Below are 27,305 nucleotides of genomic sequence, written 5' to 3'. Positions count from 1 at the left end.
CCAAATATTGGAATGTTATTGACATTCACATCTTTATTGTTTTTTCGTCTTCTAAGACTTTTGAAATAGCTCAGTGTTATTCCAGCCTTACAAATCAATATTCTTTGTTTAGGAATAATGGAGTTGATTATATACTTGATTTAGGTTTTGTCATTAATGACTTATTCGAGAAAAAAAAGATTTTGAAGATGGATGCGTGATTTTATTGATAAACTTTTAAAATTTTAAGAGTGAAAATATATTATTAATAGAAAAATATATAGTAAAAAAAAATTTAAAGTATGGGCCCCTTCCATCCATCGCTGCTTGATTGGACGTGGATCATTCCCTTTCACTACAACTCAGTTGAATCACTCCCATCTTCTAATCACTTGAATCAGATGGACGAAAACGAAAAAGAAAGCAACGCAATGCGATTTGAGCAGCCCCCGTTGGGTCCATTTCGTACAGCCAGGCCTAATGGAGTCAACTTTCAAAACCAGGTACGAGCTGGGCTCATTAGTACTTTGATAAAAATTAGAGTAAATTATGCTTTTTAGTACTTAAACTATTAATTTTAGTCTGTTTTAGTATTTAGACTTTTAATTTTTTCAAAACTATATCTAAAGTTTAGTTTTTATTTCATTTTGATACCCTTGTTCAAAATTTAACATTAAGTTTCAAAAAAATTGAAAGTTTAGGTACGAAAACGGACTAAAATTGATGTTTAGGTACTAAACGCGTTAAGTTTTTAACGGTGGGTATTAAAATGAAACAAAAACTAAACTTTAGGTATGTTTTTGAAAAAACTAAAAGTTTAAATACTAAAACATATCATAATTGATAATTTAGGTACTAAACGCACTAAATTTTTAACGGTAGGTATTATGATATTTTTAACTGTTTCTCCTCCTCTGCTGTGCCATGTTAAGTTTTGCTGAAAAGGATACGCCTTGATCATGATATTTTATGTTGCTTTGCCAATTGATGAGTTGAAACTTTCACATTTTTATAGTATTCTCGTCTTCTTTAGGGAAGGGGATGAGATTGGTTATGTCAAGCTCATATTTTCTGCGTTCTAATTATTGCACAGGCCGAGTACATGGACATTAAAACCCTCTGGGATCGAACCAATGATGCCATTAACACGATCATTAGACGTAATGAGAGTGCTGAAACTGGAGAGTTTCTTCAACCTTGTATTGAAGGTACTCTTTCAATTCTGTACCTAATTTGCTCTGTCTGAAATTGAAGCCAAATAATGCATCTTTACCATTGGTTCTTTGTTGTTGGTTAGCTGCTCGTAATTTGGGCTGCACTACAAGAAGAACTTTGAGGAGCCAACGCAATTGTAGTCCGAGGTGTTACCTTAACCCGAGCGCTCAAGAAGCAGACTGCGTGGCTAGTTATTCCAGCTTCATGAAACATACAACCGTGAATGTGGCACGTATAGGCACTGCAGTTCAGAAACATGTTGCTCGGAACAGGAACCGAGCCACCCACGAGTTTTCTTTTCCATCTAAGAATGGTCCTCTTCCTAGTGATGATAAGTGTGCTACAAATATGTTTTCAGTTTATCATCTTTTCCATGGGAACCACCTTAAAGTTGAAGAACTGCAACATAGGTATGGAATCTCCCCGAATTCGATCTCTAACTCAGTAGAGCCCGCTGAGACGGGTGTAGTTCTTAACATCTCCTCTCCTGATGCGGACTCTTCAAATAAGATGAACCACACAGGTGTTAGAAATACGTCTACCGACCAACACAAATTTCCTGTGATCTATCGTTGCGGTTGGGCCCTCTTTCGTCACCTTGCCTGAGTGTCGGAAACAGTCGACCCAAGAAAACCGAAAAAAGTGGTTCCACTTTTCTAGAGTGGAACGAATTCAGTCATCTGACACCACCAATTGATAAAAGTTTATCATCCTTTCCAAGGAGCAACGGGAATGCCCCCTTGAGCTCGTCTTCAAACGAATGGAGCGTTGAAGGTGGACATATGAACGTAGATGCAACAACATTGAGCAAGCAAAAGACGGTTTACGGTCCACCAGTCGATCAGCAATTTCGTTTACTGTCAGAGCTCCCTTGTTGCGATTTAACCGGAAGAATGAAGCGTGTAGGATCCTAGACTATTCCTTGAGACCATTGGCACTGTCTTGGTGAGTATGTGCGTTAAAATTGTGTTAAATTGTTGCAAGAATAGTTAGAGCTGCTATATCCCAACGAGTTCGGTTCGACGAGTGAATCACCGACAAAACGACCGAAGAGACGCACGAACCGTATTGTACTGCTCGTAGAAATATAGCTGTATCATGTTCACTTTTGATACACATACCCATCTGTCTGCTCCAATATACATTTGGTAAAAACTCACCCATGAAAAACAGTTAACTGCAAAAAGAATGAGAATATAAACTTAGCCATAGGATTTTTTTTTTTGTTTTTGAAAATAATCAAGATATTTCATTTATTGAAAGTCGTATCAACAAACGTCTTGTCAAGTACATAATGAAAACCTTCATTTCAACCCTTAAACTCAAATCGACCATCGCCTTTTACAGTCAATGAAGCTCCGTCCGACTTCCCCTCCCCTCAGTGACCAAAATCCTTATAAAATCGTGGCTGATCGGCGATTGATCTGCTATCGGAATCGCGTGAAACGCGATTTTCATCATAGGATTTGCAATGTATAAAACATTGATTCTTCATCGATTGGTCGTCGACCAATAACGATTTTATAGGGGTTTTGGTCACCAAGGGAAGGGGAGGTCGGGTGGAGCTTCATCGACGGCAAAAGACAGCGACAGTGAGTTTAAGGATTGAAATGAAGGTTTTTAAAGTTTTGGATTTATTTCAAAATATTTTTTAAATATATATATATATTATAATTATAATTTTTTAATTTAAAATAAAATTTTTAAAATTACGATATTTTAACACGTTTGACCCATTTTTTAGTAATAAAATGAATCGTTAGATATAAAACTAAAACAAAATAAACGCTAGGAAAAATGATATAGGTTGGACACATTTTTGTATATTTAAGACTTTAGGTGATTTTGCTAGTTAAGCAGAGAGTTAACTGTAATTTTGTTTTGATTCAAGAGTTTAAGTATTATTGGTTTTAACTAGTTTAATCCGTAATTCTTCGAACTTCCAAGTAAAAGAAAAAAGAAAAGAAAAAAGAAAAGAAAAGAAAAGAAAAGAAAAGAAAAAAGAAGAGAAAAGAAAAGAAAAAGAAAACCGTGTTTTTGTTCATCGCTCCTATAAAATACCTTTCAGACTTAAAAGAAATAGTGTAGAAAAACTGAGGGGCTTAGATCCTTTAACATTTACCATCTTCCTTTTGCTCAGATCCTTGGCGTTTTCTTTTTCCTAATTTCTCTCATTACTCTTCTTCTAGGCTTCATGGAGTGTTGATTCATCGCTCTCTTTACGAGGTAAGAAAGAAAACCAGTCCAACTTTCTTCTGTTTTTTGAGTTTCTTGTTTGTTTGGTTCCTATGAAAGACCGAGGGATTTAGTGTTTGTTATTTGGTAAAAGTAGATTAGCGTGAAGTAGAATGTGTTAGTTGTTTGGTGGCGTTGGAGATCTCTGTGTTCGTCGGAGTTTTTGCTTAAAGCCAATTTCGATTCCGCCTTTTTTTTAAAAATAAATAAAATTCAAAGCATGTTTCCATTTCGCGTTTCGTTTACAATTTATTTATGATAGATCTAATTTAGTGTTCTTTTTGCGCATTTTCCATGAATGTTATGGCAACAATGAATATTATAGACGCGTTAGGTATTTTACGAATATCCATATTTGATCTCTTGGAAAAGGAAAAGCGTTAACCGATTGGAGCCATATTTATCCTGTATGAAATTGGAATAGATGGACGTGGGTAGACATATACCAATTAAAATTAACAAATATTGAGATTTGTACCGCTCTAAAGGGTTTGAGAAATTTTAAATTAGGCTTACATTTCTGTTTGTTTTGTTTTTGATAGTGTGATGGATTCAGAAAAATAATTTGTCTTCGTTTGGGCATGAAGCTGCCCAGCAAAATGGTGTTCATCCGCAACTTTGGGTGCATGGGGATGATAGTGGTTCAGATGATGTGACTGGGATTGTTGAGGAAACCAATGAAATTTATTTGCAGAATGGCGTGGATGACAATGGAGCAACCGAGGAAGCTACAGAACGATCCAATGACTTGGTGGAAAGCAGAGGATTGATTGATTCCGAGGTATTAAAAGTCTGATTATTCAAGTTCTTTTATTAATTACCATTAGCTTGGTATCATATTCAGGAATGTGTCTGTAATTGTAGAAAGGAGAAATAAAGGATAATGTGAATCAGTCCAAACCTCAGAAGGTTCAAGGAAAGACCAAGAATGAGAAGCCATTGGGTCCCAAAAATGTTCATTCAGCTTTGATGAAGAAAAAGAAAGATGGAAAAGGTACAGAGGGGACATTAACATCTTCTAATGCCGGTTCTGTTGCTAGAAATTCAGGCCCTAAACTGCCTCATAAAAATAGACCATTAAATGAAAGACAAGCCAATGCATCTAAGGTTAGAATTGTTAGCATTTTATGTTTGTTTTCCTCTTTCTTTTTTCAATTATTGTTCCTGCCTTTTGAACATTGCTTTTATTCTGTCTTCTTCCGACAGCAGTCTAAAGTCTCTGATGCAGCCTTCTCTGAAGGAACTACGTATGTGCTAATCATGCTAATGTTTCAATTTCTTAGCTTTTCATTTCTTTCACGCAGTTTTTTTCCCATTGTTATTGATTTTGTTTTTTTTTTGATAGAATATAGGCCTCATTAAAAACCCCCCTTCCTATCCTACATGTTACATAAGTAACATGAAGGACAAAGGAAGGAGGAAAAGAGCGCCTCTGAATTGTATTAATCTTGAACATAACATACAACCAATCCATAACCATGGTCTGCTTATAACATAAGACTTAACAATCATAGACACAAACTGCAGCAAAAAAACAAGCCCCTTAAAAAATAGAACACCCCAGCTTAATAACTATAACTCATAACCACTAATCATCCTATACCAGCTTTTGCCAACTCATCCGCTTCCCAGTTAGCAGCTCTCACAATATGTCTTGAGATGATACCCCTTCCTTCCACATAAGTAGCTACGCCTCTTACCAAGGACTGAAACAACGGGGTACATAATTCTGGATTTTTGATCCATTTGAGAGCCGTGGTCGAGTCTGATTCCAAGATAATCCTCTGAGTTGGAAAAGATCCCAGCTCTTCAATGAGACTTAAACCTCTTTTGATCGCCAGCAACTCTGCAAGAATAGGAGGACCTCCTCCAATTTTTTCAGAGAAAGATCCTAGTTTCAAACCTCTATCATCCCTAATCAGACCGCCAATTCCTCCTTTATCCCATCCCTTAACCATTGCCCCATCCACATTAAGTTTGATGAAACCTTCTGGCGGAGGTACCCACCAAGAAGTAGGAACACATCTATGATTCTGTCTTTTAATCGAGTCTGCCAATTTTAAATCCCCAACTAGAGAATCAAAAGGAATCTTAATATCCTTGAATCTCGCCCCAAACCAAGAAACAGTTCTGAATCTAGCAAGAAAGAACAGCAGTGCAGAATCCACTTTCCCTTTGTGGAAAATAATCTCATTCCTACATTTCCAAACCGACCACAACACCGCCCTTGGAATGAATTTCCAAATTGTAGAGCTCGGCATTAACTCATCCCACAAAATTAAGAAGTCAATCACCTTATTAGGAACCACAAAAGAAATATTTCAGCCCCTAAAAAATCTAGACCACAGAACCCAAACCACCTCACAATGCAAAAACAAATGTGAAGTCGACTCCTCCCCCTTCCCACACATCGGGCATAAGAGATCCTCAAACCCAGCCACTCCTCTCTTCGACAGCTCCTCTTTCACTGCTACTCTTTGATGTGCAACTTGCCAAACGAAAGCTTCTACCCGTGGAGGAGCCACCCCTGCCCAAACATGCCTCTCCCAATTACTCTCCTCACCCTCATTACCCTCCTGGTCATAAAACCTTAAAATACACGATTTAGCTGAAAAACAACCCTCCCCATTACCTAACCATATCCAACAATCTTCCTCCAATAATTGGAGAGTGGTACTATTCAGCAATGAAATAAGTTGCAACCATTGCTCAATCTCCCAGTCCACCAAATTTCTTCTCACTTGTATATCCCACACCCATCCTGAAAAACTGTTCACTCTGAAATCTGCTACTTTACCCCTTTTGTTATTCGATAAAGCAAAAAGTCTTGGAAATCGTTCCTTCAGAGGAACAATGCCCAGCCAAGTATCATTCCAAAACTCCACTAATTCTCCATTTCCAGCTCTCAAACACATGTTTTTTCTAAGGCAATCCCCAAAATCATCAATAGAAAAGAAATTTTGAATAACTCCTCTCCAAATCCAAGAAGCTCTAACTGTCCAATTATTCCCAATCATCATAGCATTTGTATCCAAATTATTCACACTGCACACCACTTTTTTCCACCAAGAGCTCTTTTCCGAAGCAAATTTCCAAACCCATTTCCCCAAAAGAGCCCTATTCAAGAGCAGCAAGTTCGGGATCCCTAAGCCTCCCAATTTCTTTGGCTTACACACTGACTTCCAATTCAACCAATGGATGTTCTTCTTTTCTGCCGTACTTCCCCATAAAAAACCTGCCATAATAGAGTTTAACTTGTTGAGAACCGTGGTTGGTATCCGAAAAATAGATAGGAAGTAGATGGGGATAGAACACAAAACAGATTTAACCAAAACAGCTCTTCCAGCCAACGATAGGGAGTTTGCCTTCCAACCAGCCAATGAACTATAGAATTTCTGCACAACAGGCTCCCACAAGGCAACGCAATTTCTCTTGGCTCCCAATGGTAACCCAAGATACTCCGAAGGAAAAGAACCCATTGAACACCCAATCTCCTTAGCCCATGAATCTAGAACCTCATCCTCAACATTCACTCCAAATATTCCGCTTTTTGTCAAATTCAGCTTCAGTCCCACCAAAATCTCAAAAATGAACAGCACCCTCCTAACATTCAGCAAATCGCGAATTGTTGCTTTGCTGAAAATTATAAGATCGTCCGCGAATCGTCCGCGAATTGTTAACCAACTGAATAGGGAACTTCATAGTGGTTACCTTTTATCTGTATATTTTCCCCTGAGACATTATTGCTAGATGATGACAGAGTTTTCTCCCGTCATTTTTGAACTGTGTTATTGAATTACAGGGAGAGATCCAAGCTGAAACCTCTCAAGAAAGGGCCTGTTACTAAATCTGAAACAGGCTCAGAGTCCTCGTATCCATTATGGTTTGAAATTTTTTATTACTTTCTGACTGGGACTGTGGGTTGAAACATGTTGACATTTGAGTTTCATTTGCTCTGCATTTTATAGGCTTCTTTATCTCGATTCATCTTGTTTATGTTCATCCTTAATTGCTTCATAGAAGTCCCACTTCAACTGATGCCAAACCTCATAGGGTTGGTACTCTTCCAAATTATGGTTTCAGTTTCAAGTGTGACGAACGGGCTGAGAAAAGGAAAGAGGTTGGTGCTTTATGTTCTCAAGATATATTGTTGATTCTTTCAGCAAATTTTCTGAACTCTTCGACATTGTATTGTGCAGTTCTACACTAAACTTGAGGAAAATATTCATGCAAGGGAGGAAGAAAAGAGCAACTTGCAAGCTAAGTCCAAGGTGTTATTTTGTGATTCAGATGGTTTATGATCCATTCTTTTTTGTCATTATAATACTTCAATTTTCTTCCAGGAAACTCACGAAGCTGAGATTAAAACGTTTAGGAAGAGTTTGAACTTTAAAGCAACTCCATTGCCAAGCTTCTATCAGGAACCTTCACCTCCTAATGTGGAATTAAAGAAGGTTAGTTGAATTTTATGATGAATGAAAAACTAGATGATCATTTCTATATAGAAATTCACATTAGAAAATTTCTTGGTATTTCAATTTTAATACAATGGCATGTTTATTCATATCATGTTCTTTATTCTTTTTTTCTTTTGGGTAGGGTAAGGCAGGGCTGAAATTCTGAACATGCACTGGTGCACAGATATATGGCAGCATTGAGTTTCTCAAGATATATTCTCTACATTGATCTATTTTCTATTGCCTTGATGCACAGATACCATCAACAAGAGCTAAATCTCCAAAGCTTGGTCGAAGAAAAAGCACTTCTTTGGACTCCAATGGCAACAGTAATAGTGGCCTTCAATTTGGCCGGCTAAGTTTGGATGAGAAAGCATCTCCGAGTACCTCTGCGAAAGTAATTTCTCCTGTCCATTTAAAAAAGCCGCATCGGAAATCACTTCCCAAACTGGCTTCTCAGAAGACTAGTTTGTCCGGTGCAACAAATGAGGAAGATACATCTGAGGCATCCAATCAGCTATCCGAATCTGCATCCAGGGCGACTACCGAGGGAAAGATAGCCCCAGCCTCATCTAAGTGAAAAACAAGGAATTATCTACACTCCAACAGCAGGAGGCAATTTCTAGAGCTGATTCAGGTGGAAGTCGGTCCGAAACTGATCGAGGGGCAGTGATCAAAGAGCAGCCGGAATTGGTACAATAGCGCCGTTGTGCTGAAGCACCAAGCATTGGCAGTGATTTGAAGTGGATGTTCATATACAAAGCTCTCGACCTTGTTTTGTGTAAGCAAGGGTGAGTGCGTCTAAAGACTGAATTTATTTGATGAATCATGGCATGGAAATTCTATATTAGTATGGGTTATGATGTTTTCACAAATATTCTGCCAGCTTTGCAAAGGTTGCTGCTTGGCTTCTTGTTCGCATTCATTCATTCCTGTTTCCCCCAATTGTATGTCAGTCCTCCTTTACTACCGACTTGTCCCATTTATGCTGTTTTTTTTAAGGACGGCTTATTGAAGAAGTGGATATTATACATAATTTCTGAGATGATTTGGTAATAGACTATTTGGAACCAGGCTTTTCCCAAGTTACAAATGCATTGAATCCAATTATTTATTTGAAGGATGTTTGAGATTTTTCATTTATTCCACAGGTTGGGTAAAATAAATTAACAGTAATTAAAAGGGTAAATTATGCGCATAGTACCTTAACTATCAACTTTGGATCTGCTTTAGTATCAAACTTTCAATTTTTCAAAACTATACCTAAAGTTCAGTTTTTACTTCATTTTAATACTCCCATTCAAAATTTAACATTAAGTTTAAAAAAAAGTTTTAGTAGGTTAAAACTTATAATTTATGTATTAAATACGTAATTTATCCAAAATTAAATCATTGAGAGCACGATATACGGCCCCAGGTAAAGGAGCTTTCCCTTATTCTCAATCACCAGATATTTTACATTTATTTATCTCTAACAGTAGTAGCATTTGAAGATAATGCAATCGAGTATTTAAAGACTAATTGGAATGCACCAAGTCTAGCTTTGAATAATTGAGATGCTGAATTATAGTTGATAAAAGAAATATTGTGTTTCCACTTTATTGGATGCTGTCTCCAACAACACTAGATATTTTTTCACCTTTTGTTGCATTGCCATCATCATCTAAATAAATATATAGTTTTTTATCAGTTCAAAACTACATTTTTCAAAACAAAAAGAATAAAAGAATGCTTGCAGCACTAAGAACATTCACAAACAGCAGAATTATTGGAAAGCTGACATGGAACAATAATCAATTTTCACACATAAAAGTTCTTATTGATTATAGGCAACAGAAACATACATGACTTCCAATGGCGGATTTGAATTGTGATTGGTTACAGACTACAAGTTCAGAGCAAATGGAACCAGCAAAAGTAGGGCTTGGTAAAAACAAGTAAAAAACAACTCCAAGAGTTGTCATGGCAGACTATATAAACTGGCTGCCATGGCCAAAGCCCATGAAAGCTTATACACCAAACTTACTCTGAACCGCCGAAAGCAAACCATAAAACTAGATGACTCGAGGTTTTCGATCCGCCATTGAAGAAAACAAAAGGACCCAACCATCAAGTAAGACCCGGACCATAACAGTACGACAAGCTTAGCCCAAGAAAAAACGAGCAAAGCTAAGCAAAAATCCATGCGCCAGAAACCTTTTAACATTAAGAGACGATACCCTAAGATCCAGAACCCAGCAGCAAATATATTCTCAGGGAAGTTCGGCCATGAAGAAACCAACACCCATTATTGGGATGCAAAACATGGTAACAGGCCTCTGATGAAATGAAACCTGCAAAAAAAGTCAAGGAGAATGGCCGAATTCCCTGGAAAACGGGACTGCGCGACTGAGCTCCGGACTACAGAAGGCCCATAGCTGATGGACCCAAAAACTACGAAAACTTCTGGCTATTCACAAAGACTATATTCGAGCTTCTTCCCAAGTTTTTGATAATCTCATACTTCGATATTTGTTCAGAAAAGGATATCACACCTCCATAGCTGTTCCACAAGCAGGTCGATTGCACCACTGCTGATCCCCTTGCATTGCTGCAGATTTAACCCCAAGAGGTTCTGACCCAATTTTGCAATTGATGGCAGGCTTTTGTCTGAGATCATAGTGCAACCGGCGACGGATAGGATCTGCAGATTTATCATACTAGAACGTGCAAGGGCTGTGATTCCCGAGTCGGTGATTGCGCACTTGGAGACATCTAGCTCACTGATCAACTGACAGTTCTCTGCAACTGCAATCAAGCTGACATCACTGATCTTACAACAACAATCGATATTAAGCATCTCTAGTGTCCACCCATGTGAATCAGCCATCTTGCAAACAGCTTTGTCACTCAAATTGAGACAACCACTGAGATTAACCTTCACCAAACCAGCCTCGCAACTCTCGAGCAATGAGAGAAACCCAGCATCTGTTACCCCATGAAGCCCAGACAAATCCACATTTTGCAGTTGAGGGCACAACTTCCCCAATGCAGCCAAGTTAGCATCACCAAAACCAGGGCAGTTACGGATGGACAGGGATCGAAGTGATTCACCATGGGATAAAGGCAATCGCAAGTTTAGGTCCCTAATACCCAAGCAGTTCACAATAGAAATAGCCTTGAATTTTGGACCACAGTTCAGAAGGGAACCAAAAAACCCAAAATGGGTGACCCTGTGGCACTCCTCCAATTCCAAGCTCTCTAGTGAACCAGCTGATTTGGCAAAAGACACCAACCCATTATCAGACAAGAGAGCACATTTGCTGAGGCAGAACTGCTTCAAATTTGGGCAACCCTTTCCAACAGCTTCAAGTCCGAGATCTGTCACTCCAAGGCAGGCTTTAACAGTGAAAGACTTCAATTTTTGTAACCCATGACCATTACCCATTACCCAGAAGCCCTTCTCACTCACATTTGGAAGGCCAGCGAGATAAAGGTCAGTCATTGCCTTGCCATAGTGTCCAATAACGGCAAGAGAGACATCACTGATGTTCAAGGCCTGAAGCTTTACTTTTGTGAGGGAAAATGAAACTGATGTCAACAGGCTTGCAATTCCTAGATCTCCAACATGGGGGCAATCTTTGATTGAAAGAGACTTTAGATTTGGACAGCATCGTGCTATAGCCTGGATACCTTCATTACCAATGTTTGCACAACCTTCAATGGTCAGATCAGTCAAATCAGGGCAGCCCTTTGCAATGGCTAGCAAAGACTCATTAGTGATGGCAGGACAGTGGCAAAGGTCGAACTTCTGTAGCTGGTGACACCCATCAGCAATCTCACGCAGACCTTCATCTCCAACAGAAGACAAATTCCACAAGGAAAGAACTCTTAGAGAAGGACATCCACGTGAAATGGCCCTAAGACCAACAGTGGTCACCCCACGACTGGAATTGTTTCCTCGAATGAAGAGCTTGCCCAATCCCCCACGGGTAGCAGTTCCAACAGCAACAGCAGCAAGTCTAACATCTGTTGCTTTCTTCCCTTCCAAACTCCTAGAGAGATATCCACCGCCCTCAACATCCTGATCTTCAATCTCGGAATCAACACCCTTGATATTCAAGGCTTCAGTGGTCTTGTTGTCACTGATTTCATCTATGCGAATGTTGCTAACAAGTGTAAGCCAGCGCTTGGAAACACAAGCGCAGGCACTCCTCTCTTTGCCTCCAGGTAACCGTCTGAAGATTTCGAATAAGCATTCATCAGGGAGAAGCTCGATTGATGGCTTCTTCTGCTCAAATCTCTCTCCAGAAAAAACAAAAGGAGCACTAACGCGGGACCTCTTGCGAGAGGGAAAATAAACATCCACATGACGTCCAAGGGACAAAAGGAGACTAGATTCCTTGGGGTTTGGGTAGATCGAACCCCTAGGGCAAAAATCATCAGTTCCTGAAAACCAAGAAAAATAATTGATGAGAACAGATAAGTCTACCAGAGTAATCAAACATGTTAAAGGAACCTATGAATAATTTCTAAGAGACCAAAATTTTGACTCCAAAGGTTCACACAGAGCCCCATAAGGCAAACCCAGAAGATCTGTGAACCCAATGGGACTTCGAAACTAATAACTCATCGTCTTAGATATAGTCCCAAGAGAACCATATATTTCAGAAAAAGCAACCTACAGCTGAAAAGAAAGGCATGTAAACCTCCACAGATCCGAATCTAAAACCAAAACACTTGTATGCTCTCAACTTGAAAGAAGCATAAAACACAAACAGATTCGGCTAAAAAACCACCACAACTCCTCTATAACATCAAAATCTCCTATAAATTAAACAACAAAGACAATTTATAAGAGAGAAAAAAGGGGATTAGTTCTAAGGGCGCCTGATCTATTACTAGAACTACTTCACAACCTTGGGTTTTTAAAGAAAAAAAAATCAACAAATAGAAAATCCCAACGCCAACTGAGCTCTTCTCCTAGATCAACCCGAATCAGCTATTTCACAACCAAGAATCAAAACTCAACCTTTACCTAATCAACCAAGTACAAAAGGAAAAAATCCCTTCTTTGTAGAATAAAATTGGAAATATATCAAAGCAATAAAATCACCAACGATGTTTCACAATAATAATAAAGATCAGCATCCTAAGCCACAAAACTAGCAAAGAAGAAGACTTTACCACTAAAATGAAAGAGCTTTGACATGAGTACAGCTCAAAAAAAATCCCGGGAGGTGAAATCTGCACCGTTCGTCGCCCAAAAACCCACCAAGGAAAGAAAAAGGAGAGACCCAACAAGGAAGAAAGCTAAGACTTCAACGTATGTAGCTCGAAGACACGGATGCATGTGATATATCGGAGCTATAAGGACATGGAAACCTTATCAAATAGGGTGAGAGAGAGAGAGAGAGAGAGAGAGAGAGAGAGAGAGAGACGGAAAATGCAAAGTGTGAAGGAAGAACAATGGAAGATAGATACAAAAGGTTGGCTTTTATGATAACGAGAGAGAGACAAGTTTTGGGTATATGCGACAATTACACGTTAAAAAAAACCCAAATGCAGTGTATTTGCGCTAAGAAAGTGGCAAAGCTTCGCAGTTTCCTTCGTAAAACGTTCTCTCTAATCTTACTCCATTTCTCAGTTTTCAATACCGCCTTTTGCTGCCTTTTTTCCTTCATTATTATTATTATTATTCGGGTAAATTTTATTTTTAGAAACTAAACTATCAATTTTGCTATGTTTTAGTATATAAATTTTTTCAAAATCATACATAGAGTTTAGTTTTTATTTCATTTTAATACCTCGTCATTATAAATTTTAGTTTTTGTTTCATTTTAGTATCCCGTTCAAATTTAACGTTAAGTTTTGAAAATATTGAAAGTTTAGATACTAAGATGAACCAAAACCGATAGTTTAAATACTAAATGCGTTAAGTTTTTAACTGCGAGATACTAAAATAAAATGAAAACTAAACGTTAGTTGTGATTTTTAAAAAAATGGAATTTTAGGTGCTAAAATAGACAAAAACTAATAGTTTAAGCACTAAATACATAATTTACCCTATATTTATCTCTCGTTTATCTCCAAGTATTTGGACACTCGCTCAAGCTAAGCTCCATTTCGGTTGTTTAACCCTGTTGTGGAATAAGCTAGTTTTGATCCCCTCAATTAATTTTATAAAAATCCCTATATTAGGTATATTGTTAACCAATGTAATGTGTTGCCCAAACTATGCGTATATATTAATCATATCTCTTGTTATTAAAATCGTTAGGCCATGTTAAATTATTATATGTTTTAAACAATAAAATTTAGGATTAAACTATGGTTGAAACTAAATACATGTTTGGGTGAATTTAGAGATGAAATTAGAAGATTTAAAAGTTTTGGGGACTAATTTAAAATGAGGGTCATAGTTTGGGAATTAAATTGAAATGTTCAAAAGTTTAAGGACTTATTTAGAATGAGTCGTAATTTGAGGATGAAATTTGAATATTTAAAAATTTAAGGGTCAATTTAAAATGAGAGTTATAATTTGAGAACATCTCATGCAATTAATTCTATAATAGAAAATGTTATATTTTAAATTTTTAGTAGCTGAATAGTTTCGTTATTTAATACATTACTTTTTAGATTTATTTAAATAAAATTATTTATTTGTAATTTATAATTTTATATTTAACTAACTTTATATAAGTAATAATAAATAAATAAAATTTTAAAATTAAAACATAAAAATCAAATCAAATTCAAAAAAATTAGATTAAAACAAAATATGAGTATTATTTATTTTGTTATACACCATTCTCCATGCATACGGCAACAACATGGACCGTCTTTGGACACGGTTCCACAATGCACCTAATACACAATTTTTTATTAGTATAAATAATTTTGGGTAAACTATGCATTTACCACCTAAACTATCAGTTTTGGTGCATTTTAATACCTAAACTTTCATTTTTTTCAAAACATACCTAAATTTTAGTTTTTATTTCATTTTAGTACCCACAGTTAAAAACTTAACTCGCTTAGTACCTAAACTATCAATTTTGGTCTATTTTAGTACCTAAACTTTCAAAAAAAAAGTTCAAAATTCAATGTTAAAATTTAAATAGTGGTACTAAAATGAAACAAAAACTAAGTTTTAGGTGTGATTTTGAAACAACTGAAAATTAAGGTACTAAAACGGATCAAAATTGATAGTTTAAGTATTAAATGCATAATTTACCCTATAATTTTCTTTTATTTGATAATTTCAGAAACACCCAGAGCTCTGAATTTCATAATTGAATGAAGAATCAAGATAATAATTACAAGTTGGAAATATCATGTCAGGCTATTGAATTTTTCACACGTTAATTAGTTAAGTAATTGACATTACTTCATAATCAAACATCAGCGAATATGATCAGCCTTATTTTCCCGCCTTTGTATCACTGCATTATATGTATGGATTAATACAAAAATAAATATCCAATTTTTGTTTTGAAAAATATTTTAATATCTAAAGAATTTTTCGTTAAAAATATATGTATGATGTTTTTAACGTTATATTTTAAGGTGTCTACCGTTAAAAGTCACCATTAAATGACCACTAAGTGACACATGTCATTTTATAATAATTTTAAGAATTTATTTAAAAATAAAAATATATTTTTCTGTAAACCACACACACCCAGCAGTCCCCAAACAACTTACTAAAACTTTATACTAAGTTTAGCAACCAAACCAAGTCTTCTGGGATAATTTTTTAGTGTTTTCGAGTCTAAAATATTTATTTTAGAGTTCGAGTATCGATATTGGGATGAATAGTATTAATACTGATTAAATTGGGGCTAAAATTAACGTTTTGAGTTGGGAGCTTTCCTCATTTTTTTACTAATTAAAAATCTCATTTTTAAGACTAATTGGGTCCGAACCCGACCCAATTAAATCCAACGACTTAATTTATAAAAATCAAGGGATTCACTGACCTCTCGATTAAACCCGAAACTATTAACCTAAAATTTGAAGTGTTACATATTGCGTATATATTTTTAGAATAATTTAATTTATTTTATTTTATTTTTTTTATTTTATTGAATCATTTATATGTCACGTAATTAAAAACAAATTCTAGGCTTTTTACAAAATTGTTTATGCAGCATAAGAAAGTACAACGAAACAAAAAAGAAAACGAGAAAAATATTTTTTAATAAATAATATTTAGATCATGTTATATTTTTGGATAAAATATTTAGTACATAAATTATTAGTTTTGGTACATTTTAGTATGTAAATTTTTAATTTTTTCACAACCATACATAATATTTAGTTTTATTTCGTTTTAGTACATCGCTATTAAAAATTTAACGGTTGATTTGCACGTGACATTTTTTTTATGAGTAAATTGAATCATTCATCACTCAACTATCTTCTCACTCCTATTTTGTTCATTAAAGTTCATTTTTTTAATTTAATTATTCAACTTTCAATATTATTTTTTTAATTATATATTAATAAAATAATAATAAAAAGTGTAATGTCATAAAAATTATTAAAAAAATAAATTAGAGTGATTAAAATATGAACAATTTGAAAGTTTAGTAGTTAAACTGAAACTTTTTAAACTTTAATACCAAAATAAGAGTGAGAAGATAGTTGAGGGATGAATGATGTAATTTACCCATAAAAAATCTAGTGCCTCTAACGGCAGGGTACTAAAATGAAACAAAAATTGAACATTGGGTATGGTTTTGAAAAAAAAGTTAAAAATTTAAATATTATAATAGACAAAAACTGATAGTTTAAGTATTAAACATATAATTTACCTATTTTTTTATGAAATAAATATTGGGCTAGAATCCAATTACATGTTGTAAAACTAAAAAGTTTTACAACTTTTTTAGGATCGTCAGATGAGATTAAATCAAATGTTGAGATTAATAGTAGGAAATGAGAAGATATTCAATGAATAAAAATAACGAGTTAACCTCAGCCTTTGATTTATCCTCATCAAACGATCTAAAAAAGTGTAAAACTAAAAATTTTACACTAAATGTGAAGATATTTATTGAGGAAAAAAACAAGAAGTCAATATCAGTTATATGTTTTCACTCATTCAACGGACCTAAATCTCTTTGTGTGTATGTATATATATATATAAGGTTATAATATACTTACACGATATAATAATCTTTAGTTTTACATAGATATATGATCGTTGGATGAGTAAAAACATATTATTAAAATTAAAAGTAAGAAATATGAAGATATTTATTGAAAAAACATTGAGTCGATCTCAACCATCTATTTTTATTTATCTAAATATTTTTAAATTTATATAAAATTAAATTATTTTCTATCATGTAATTAAATGTTAATCATTCTGTATATATTATACGCAAATGCGGTTGTGAATAATGTAACGTGTTGTCACTGACTCGGTGGGCCAACAAAATCATACGTAAAAGATTTGGTAAGGACTCCTACACATTTATTCGGTTTGATTAAAACCAGAAAGTGAGGTCCATAACTAAAGAAAAAGAGGACCAACCTAATAACTACGTAAATTTAAAAAGAACCACCAATATATGTGGGCATGGTATCTTAAATTTCAACCCACACCCGCTTGGTATAAATATCATACACAGTTCTCCAGGAATTAGAATCTTATAAAATAATTTAGAGTAAAGTACGTTAGTATCTAAATTATTAATTATGGTATGTTTTGCTACACAAACTTTTGATTTTTTTAAAACTATACCTAAAGTTCAACTTTTGTTTCATTTTACTATCACTGTTAAAATTTTAACGTTAAGTTTTGAATTTTTTTTTTTTTTGAAAATTTAGGTAATAAAACGGGCCAAAACTAATAGTTTAGATGCTAAACATGTTAAGTTTTTAACAGCGGTGTATTAAAATGAAACAAAAGCTAAACGTTAGGCAGGACGTGGTTTTGAAAAAAATTAAAAGTTTAGATACTAAAACATATCAAAACTAATAATTTAGATACTAACCACTTAGTTTACCCAATAATTTATCATCATATTCTAAATAATACCATACCAAAGCTTTTTTGAAAGAGGGTAATTTAAATGCAATAATTAATTAATTATGATGTTCTTTATAAAATAAAAGGGTAAAGTACATAAATAGTCCCATGACTATAGGATATTACTTTATTAAATCCTCTTATTATTCAAAGTTAATAAATGGTCCTCCAACTATAAGGACTTGTTTTGTTGAATCCCTTAATTATTAAAAGTTACAAAATGGTCTATGTTCCAAATTCTTTATTTTTCGTTAAAAAATTGACGACAATCTGAGATGTACGTTAATCTACTGGCTGAGATATGATAAAAATCTGATCTCATAATCTCAAACGACTATCATATCTCAGTCAGCATGTTAACGTCAAACTCAGATAACCGTTAACTTTTTAATGAAAATGACGGGTTTATAACATAATGAATAACTGAGTGACTATTTTATAACTTTTAATAGTCGTGGGACTCAATTAAAGAGTATCATATAGTCGGGTACCATTTGTGTACTTTACCCAAAATAAAAATATTGAGTTAATTAACCACCACATGGTAAAGATATTTTAAAAAATAGTTAACGTATGATCATTTGAAAAATTATGTTGCATTTATTGACAAAATTTATATCAGCTTCAATGTATTTGATAAAGATAGTTTACCCACCGGCTACCCCAACCGGCCAACCCTGCCCCTCAAAATCCAAGCTCATTTGTGAACATTTTGACTTAAAAAACTCTACTAATTAATACATGGGCAAATTACATGTTTAGTACATAAACTATCAATTTTGATCCATTTTAATACTTAAACTTTTAATTTTTTAAAATCATACTTAATGTTAAGTTTTTTTTTTCATTTTAGTACCCGTTGTCAAAACCATACTTAAACACGTTAAGCTTTTAACAACGGGTACTAAAATGAAATGAAACTAAACGTTCGGTATGGTTTTGAAAAAATTAAAAGTTCAGATACTAAAATGGATTGTTGAGTTAATCGATTGACGGAATTGGCCAAGAGGGGGGTGAATTGGCAATAAAATTTTTGGTGGAAGCTTTTGCAGAAAATTGAAAGAAATTGCACAGCGATTTAGAGTGGTTCGACTTTCTCAACCAAAGTCTACTTCCACTACCTTAGCTATCCACACTAAGGATTTTCCACAAATTCACTAATTTGTCTTTCTTTTGAGGACAAAGAGTAACCTTACAAACCCTCAATAATTATACCCCAAATTCTTGAGAACACTCTCTCCCAAAGAGAACAATACAAATTTGCAAACTTACAAGGAAATCCTCACAAGGTAGATTGTTTGCACAATTCTAGAACAAAGAAAAGAACACTAAAAAATGAATACAATTGAGCACAATAAGTGTTCTTGAAAGCAAGATGAATATTGAATGAAAAATAGGCTTGAAATGCTCAAACTTGAGGTTTGATGCTTTCTCTTTGATTCTCTCTTGATTCTAGTTGCTTGATATTTCTTGTTTTTGATCAATGGCTTCTAAGCTTGCTTAAATACACCTTGAATCACTTCTGAACGTTGGGGATGATTAGAGAAGATAATATAGCCGTTTTAGTGTGAAAATAATTAATAAAACAGCTTGGAGTGTGGCGGGAATCGGTTCCCTAAGTGTAAAATTCAAATATTTCGACCGTTACACAGGGGGGAATCGGTACCCCCTGGGGGGAATTGGTTCCCTCCGAGCATACTGGAATTCTCGGAGCCAAACCATTAAGGGGGAATCGGTTCCCTCTGAGCAATCTAAAATTTTTGGCTTTGAAATGGTTCGAAATACTTTGTAAAATTATTTTGAAATTGTTTTAAGATTAAAACTTAATTTTACACTTGAGTAAGGATTAAAAATGATTTTTGAAAGATTTAGAGTAATGTTTTGATATTCGAATAATTATATCGAATATACTTAGAAAACCTTTATTGCAAATCTTAAAATTCATTTAACTTAATTTGTTATATCGAAATATCAAAATGTTTTCAACAATCTCCCCCTTTTTGATATAACAAAACATTTTAGTAATTTTAAGATTTTGAAATCAAAAACCGACGTTTTTGAAAATTATTCGCCCTTACTTTAACACTTCTCTTTTAAAACATTTAACACTTCTCCCCCTTTTTGTTAAATCAAAAAGACATTTGTAAAGAATTTAAACAAGGTTTTGAAATCATTTAGCCAATTGAATATAGTTTAAGCTGCTAAGATCACAATCAAGATAAACGTTAGCCATTAGTTTCATAATCAATATTCATAATTAATGTGACATGGCAAAATTGGTCATATTGCTAAAATGATGTAAATGATGCAATAAATTTAACTAAGCCAAATATATAAGCTCAAACGTCCAAACAAATCCAAAGTATAACAATCCTCAAAATCAAACATTCCAAAATATTCAAAATGTTCAAGCAATAATCTTTTAGTTTAAAGTTTTAAAACTAAGCATAGAATCAAACATCCGGATCGGGAGGAGGAAAACGAGCTCGCATAGCGGTCATTTCTTGAGTGAGTTCATTAATACGCGCGTTGGTTGCTTCGTTGTTTGCACGCATCTCCCGAAGAATTTCTAATTGTTAAGCTCCCATTGTGGATAAATGGGACTCTATAGAAGTAAAGCGCGAATCCATGGTAGCATATCGGAAATCGAATGTCTCCATAAATGATTGAAAATATGGAGGCATTTGATGCGTTTGTTGTGCTTGCTTCTCGGGCTGCTCAGGCTCATCTTCGGCTTCATCGATGTCTCGCATTAATTGTTGAAGCTCGGGATCATCGTCAGCTTCTGGTTGAGCTCGTGAAGAACTAGCTCCGGAGTATGTTCAGACGATCGAATCCATTCACCGGTTTCCTTATCCTTTATCCATCCCGCTCTCGTTAAGGAAATAAGATTAATTTGTTTCTTTAGAGGAAATGAGACATCTAGACCAACTCTAAGCCCGGCTTTAGAAAATAGGTTACTCACAATGCAACCGTAAACTAGAGATAAACAGAGTTTCTTGTTAGGTACAAGGTTTACAGTTTCAACAATTTTAGCAAAAATGATCTGAGGTAGGTTTATTTTAATACCGTTTTCAAAACAATGTAACCACCAAAGATCCAAGGCTTTAAAAGTAGAATAACGACCTCTGGATGGTCGAAACCACCAAGAAATCATTAGATGAAGAAAACGTTCATGAAGGTCTAAGACACTTGCACTATCCCTTCTTTTATAACGAGATCCTAAGATTTATTTCTCATTTGAAATACCATCATTATCTAATCCGAATGCATTGGCTATGTAAGCCGATTCAATATATAAGAATTGTCCTAGGAGGTAGGAACGAATTCCTATGGTTTCAGTTTCAGTTCGATTTTTAACACAAACGACATTAGAATAGAAAATACGAACAAGTTGATGGTAGACAATGGGTTCAAGATCAAAAAGTTTATCAAATTTCCACTCCTGCAAAAGAGGAAGATATTTAAAATTAATATCTAACATAGTTTGACGAGAAGGGATACGTTCTTCTCTAATTTTGTAAGAGTCGAAATATTGATAATACCAAAAACGATGATTTCTAGGACCATGATGATTGAAGCACGAGTTTTGGATAGTCAAATTAGGATCAATGGGATTAGGATTAGGAATTGGATTTTCAGGAATAGGATGAGGATTTGGAGGTGGATTTGGTTGACGGTGTGAGCGACTAGATGATGACTTAGCACGTTTAGGATTGGACATGGTTTAGGAAATCAGAATAGGATGGATAACCTGCAATTTAGAAAACACATGTATGCAATTCAATTAATCCCAAAACTCAATTGAGTCATCAATATTTCAAGGTTCTCTAATTCAATTCTAATGGGCAAAGTTTTTGAAAACTATTTGAAAAATAAGATTTTGTAAAACAATATATGTATAGTTTTCATAACAACAATATAATTCAATCAAAACACAATAATTTGAAAAACAAAATTTTTTTTTATTTCGAAAATTTTAAATATTTTGGAAAATTCTTGTGTTTTTGATGAAATTAGTTGTAATATCTAGTTTCTAATCACTAAACAATCAATTCCCGATCTAAAGTTCAACCTAGAACTAATTAAAACTAGTTCTATGTTCATAAATTGATGAAATAGAGAGTTTAGAAAATTTTACCTTGAAGAATGAGATTGAGTGGATTTTGATGTTGTTTGCACAATTTTAATGATGATAGCAAGTTTAGAAGATGATATTTGAAGTGAATTCTGATTAAAACCGATGATTTGAGGCAAAAATGGAGATTTGAGATGTTAGAGAGGAGAAACGGCATAAGGAAGAAGAAGAGAAGGTTTTGAGGATTTAAGGGTTCTACCCGTGTTAAAATCCAGAACCCCAGGGGGAATCGGTTCCCTCATGGGGGTATCGATTCCCTCTGCACCAAAATGCTAAAATCCGATTTTAAACACATAAAATGCTAAATTAGTTTTCTCTAGTGGTATTGGCAACTCATATATTGAAAATTAATCATGTTCAAATAATCAAGTTATTCTTTAAACGATATTTGAACATAAAATTAATTTTTCATCAAGAATCATAAACTCCCCCTAACTAATAGCAATGAATGCAATTAAAAATTAGCATTTTTCATTTAGTCTTAAAAGTGCTAAAATTATTTTAAACACTAAGTGAAGATAGGTTGGTTAAACCTAATTCTCTCCTAAGTGTCCAAAATTTTTCCTTGTCTAAAGGTTTTGTAAAGATATCCGCTAATTGGTGTAAAGTATCAACAAATTCTAGAACTACATCTTCCTTAGTGACATGGTCTCTAATGAAGTGATGTATTATTTCAATGTGCTTAGTTCTAGAGTGTTGGATGGGATTTTTCGTGAGACAAATAGCAATAGTATTGTCACACTTGATAGGAATGGTACCAACTTCAATTCCATAATCAAAAAGTTGTTGTTTCATCCATAAAACTTGTGCACAACAACTACCAGCTGAAATGTATTCGGCTTCAGTGGTAGATAATGCAACACAATTTTGTTTCTTTGAAAACCAAGAAATCAGCATATTTCCAAGGAATTGGCAAGTACCGGGGGTGCTTTTCCTATCTAATTTGCATCATCCATAATCTGCATCAGAAAAAGCATGCAAGCTAAGGCTAGAGTCTCTAGGATACCAAAGTCCTAAACTAGTAGTGTCCTTAAGGTATCTAAAGATTCTCTTAACAGCTAGTAAATGTGATTCCTTAGGGCATGATTGAAATCTAGCGCATAAGCAAACACTAAACATAATATCCGGTCTACTTGCAGTTAGATAAAGTAGAGATCCAATCATTGACCTATATAATTTAACATCTACACATTTACCTCCTTCATCTAAGTCAAGCTTTGTTGAAGAGCTCATTGGAGTGTCATGAGGTTTGTCATTTTCCAGTCCAAACTTCTTGAGCATATCTTTGACGTACTTAGCTTGATTGACGAAGATGCCATCTTTTCTTTGCTTGATTTGGAGTCCCAAGAAAAATGAGAGCTCCCCCATCATGCTCATTTCGAATTCACTTTGCATTAGCTTGGAAAATTATTGGCAAAGAACATCATTAGTAGAACCAAATATTATATCATCAACATAAATTTGAACTACTAATAAATCTTTACCTTTATGCTTTAAAAACAATGTAGTGTCAACCTTCCCTTTTGAAAAACCTTTTTCAATTAAAAAATTTGACAATCTTTCATACCAAGCTCTTGGAGCTTGTTTTAAACCATAAAGTGCTTTTGTCAATTTAAGAACATGATCCGGAAATTTTCAATCTTCAAAACCTGGAGGTTGTTCCACATACACTTCTTCTTTTATAAAACCATTTAAGAATGCACTTTTAATATCCATTTGATATAATTTAAATTCATGAAAACATGCAAATGCTAGTAACATTCTAATTGCTTCCATCCTAGCTACGGGAGCGTATGTTTCATCATAGTCTATGCCCTCTTCTTGAGTATACCCTTGAGCAACAAGTCTAGCCTTGTTTCTCACTATATTACCACTCTCATCAAGCTTATTCCTAAATAACCATCTAGTACCTACAATAGATTTATTACTAGGTCTTTCAACTAATGTACATACTTTACTTATCTCAAATTGATTTAATTCTTCTTGCATAGCCATAATCCAATGTTCATCTTTTAATGCTTCTTTAATATTCTTAGGCTCTATACATGAAATAAATGCAACATAATTACAAATATTTCTAAGAGAAGATCGAGTTGTTACCCATTTGGATGGATCACCTATAATTTCACCATCCTTGACATAGTTGTACTCTCTTGGATAAGATACTTCCCTTTCTTCAATGGTTGGATTCTCAAGAGGATCATGAGTTTCCTCATTTTTCGTTTCTTCCTTTGATGATGATTCTCCAACGTCATGTCTAACGTCATTTGTATTTATAACACCTACATCATCATTCACACAAGAATCCTTCCTCGGAAGGGGATTATCATCGAAAACAACATGTATAGACTCTTCTACAACTAAAGTTATTTTATTAAATACTCGATAAGCTTTAGAATTTAAGGAATAACCTAGAAAAATTCCTTCATCACTTTTAGCATCAAATTTGCCAAGGTTCTCTTTACTGTTATTTAAAACAAAACATTTACATCCAAAAGGATGAAAATAGCTAATGTTAGGCTTTTTATTTTTGAAAATTTCATATGGAGTTTTCTTTAAAATTGGCCTAATCATTACTCGATTTATAATATAACAAGTGGTATTTGTGACGTCCACCCAAAAATATTTTGGCAAATTATTTTCACAAAGCATGGTTCTAGCCATTTCTTCTAAAGTTCTATTTTTTCTCTCAACAACTCCATTTTGTTGAGGGGTTCTAGGTGCTGAAAAATTGTGACTAATACCATTAGAATTACAAAACTCAGTAAATCCAAGATTTTCAAATTCAGTGCCATGATCACTCCTAACACTAGTTATAGAATAACCTTTATCGTTTTGGATTACTTTTGAAAACGTGATGAATTTTTCTAATGCTTCATCTTTAGTACTTAAGAATAGAACCCAAGTATATCTAGAGTAGTCATCTACCAAGACAAATGCATATTGTTTTCCACCCAAGCTAGTAGTCCTAGTTGGCCCAAAAATATCTATATGGATCAATTGTAATACTCTACTAGTTGATACGCCATTAATGGATTTAAAAGAAACTCGCTTTTGTTTTCCTTTAGCACAAGCATCACATATTTTATCATTATCAAATTTAAGCTTAGGCAACACTCGAACTAAATCACCTTGAATTAGCCGTTGCAAAACACTCATACTAGCATGTCCTAGTCTCCTATGCCATAACCAACTATCATGTTCATCCTTATAAACTAGGCACAAATTAGTCATATCAATATAATCTAAATGCACCATGCATATGTTTCCTATTCTATGACCAACAAGCATAATCCGATTAGATGCAATGTCAATGACTTTACAACCATTAATATCAAACATGACATTGAATCCCTTATCACAAAATTGACTAATACTCAATAAATTATGCTTTAATCCATTCACATATAAAAACATTCTTAATTTGTATGGAAGAGGTATTACCAATAGTACCAATACCTTCAATGTGACCTTTTGAATCATCACCAAAAGTCATTTTTCCTCCATTTTTGGCATTAAGCTCAATGAACCGGTTTTTGTCTCCGGTCATGTGTCTTGAGCATCCACTATCAAGGTACCATGAATTTGGATTTGTTTCACGTGCCTTGTAGCAATGCTCATTTTCCTACAAACATAGATTAATTTCTAATTTTTGGTACCCAAATTCTTTTGGGTCCATATTCATTAGTTTCCAAAATCCTAGTCCCCTTAGGTATCCATTTGTGTAGGATATCCTTATCTTTAGTAGTAATGAGCTCCTTAGGAACCCATATACTTCTAACGATTTTTCCATTAGAGGTTCTTTGGGGACCTCTATGATTGTAGTTTTTAAAACTTTTTCTAACAAAGTTAGATTTTGAATTTTCTCCACTTTCAAAACGTTTTGTTCCAACTTTATCAAAAGAAGCTTTAAGATCATCAATTTTCTTTTGATGATCATCATTGACTTTTGAAAGTAAATTTTGCAAATCTAAATTTTTCTTTTCAAACTCTTCTAGTTTGATTTGCAAATCTTTGATTTTACTTTCAAGATCGTTGTTGGTTTTGGATATGAGTTTATTTTCATTTTTCAATTTTGAAACATCATTTTTATATTTTAAAAACAATTTCTCATAATCCGAAGCCAACCCATTATATTCCTCTAATAGCTCATCATAGGATAAATCATCAAAATCAGATGAGTTAGAGGTTACCTTAGAATCTTCCCCGAATGCCATTAAGCACAAGTTTGCTACTTCTTGTTCCTCTTTATCGAAACCTTCTTCATCGCTCCATGTAGCCACATGAGCCTTGTGCTTATTCTTTGATTAACACTTTCTCTTCAATTGTGGGCAATCATATTTGACATGCCCTGACTTTTTGCATTCATAGCAAATGATCGAGTCCTTCTCTTTTGGTTCATTTTTGAGGCCTTCATTTTGTTTGAATTTTCTTCCTCGGTAAGGTCTCGTCATTTTTCTGATTCGTTTGGCAAACAATGCTATTTCCTCATCATCTTCATCTGAATCACTCTAATTTTTTATGGATTTGAGATCAACTCCAATGTTTTTTCTTCTTCTCATTCTCTTTTGGTTTCTCTTCAATCTTATTAAGGTCCACCTCATCTTCAAGCATCATTTCATGAGTGAGGAGTGAACCGATTAGCTCTTCAAGAGTTAAGGATGTTAAATCCTTAGACTCGATGATTGCCGTCTTCTTTGATTGCCACGATTTTGGGAGGGAGTAGACTAACTTCCTCACAAGCTTTTCATTTGAAATGATCTCTCTATATGATTTGAGACCATTGACAATCGTTGAGAATCTATCCGTCATAGCTTTGATATCTTCATTTGATTTCATCCTGAAATTTTCATAGCTATGCGTTAGAATACTAATTTTAGATTTCTTTACCTCATCGGTACCTTCATGAGTGACTTGAAGTTTGTCCCATATTTCTTTGGCGGTTGTACAAGATGAAACTCTTCCGTATTCATCTGGTCCAAGAGCACAAAATATGATATGGATGGCTTTGGAGTTGAGCTGGAACATTTTTGTCTCTCATTCACTCCATAATCTTGGATGAGTGAGAGGCTTGAAGTATCCTTCTTCTACGACATTCCATGCTCCCATGTCACTTGCTTGAATGAAGTACATCATCCTATTTTTCCAATAGGCATAATTAGCCCCATTGAAGAAAAGAGGCTTGTTGACGGACATCGAATCGAGACCCGAAGTCAAAGTTTGAAGTAGAGGCCATTGATGACTTTGATTATCGATATAA

General features: G+C 34.5%; 1 protein-coding gene and 1 pseudogene across 1 annotated transcript; one reads left to right on the top strand and one right to left on the bottom strand.

Annotated features, from left to right (window-relative positions):
- Window positions 1-281: 281 nt before the first annotated feature.
- Window positions 282-8,910, top strand: LOC120132327 (annotated as a pseudogene).
- Window positions 8,911-9,792: 882 nt separating this feature from the next.
- On the bottom strand, window positions 9,793-13,311 carry LOC120132326 (EIN3-binding F-box protein 1-like). Its single transcript, XM_039149110.1, has 2 exons — window positions 13,053-13,311; window positions 9,793-12,314 (listed from the first exon to the last, which is right to left on the bottom strand). Exons 1-2 carry the CDS (start codon window positions 13,075-13,077, stop codon window positions 10,402-10,404), a joined length of 1,938 nt encoding a protein of 645 aa, XP_039005041.1. The 5' UTR covers window positions 13,078-13,311; the 3' UTR covers window positions 9,793-10,401.
- Between the last annotated feature and the right edge of the window lie 13,994 nt (window positions 13,312-27,305).

The sequence above is a fragment of the Hibiscus syriacus genome, unplaced genomic scaffold, assembly GCF_006381635.1.
Source record: "Hibiscus syriacus cultivar Baekdansim isolate YM2019G1 unplaced genomic scaffold, ASM638163v2 tig00110560_pilon, whole genome shotgun sequence".
Classification (NCBI taxonomy): Eukaryota; Viridiplantae; Streptophyta; class Magnoliopsida; order Malvales; family Malvaceae; genus Hibiscus; species Hibiscus syriacus.
Note: the sequence above shows the minus strand (reverse complement) of the source record. Positions and strands in the feature narration are given on the sequence as shown.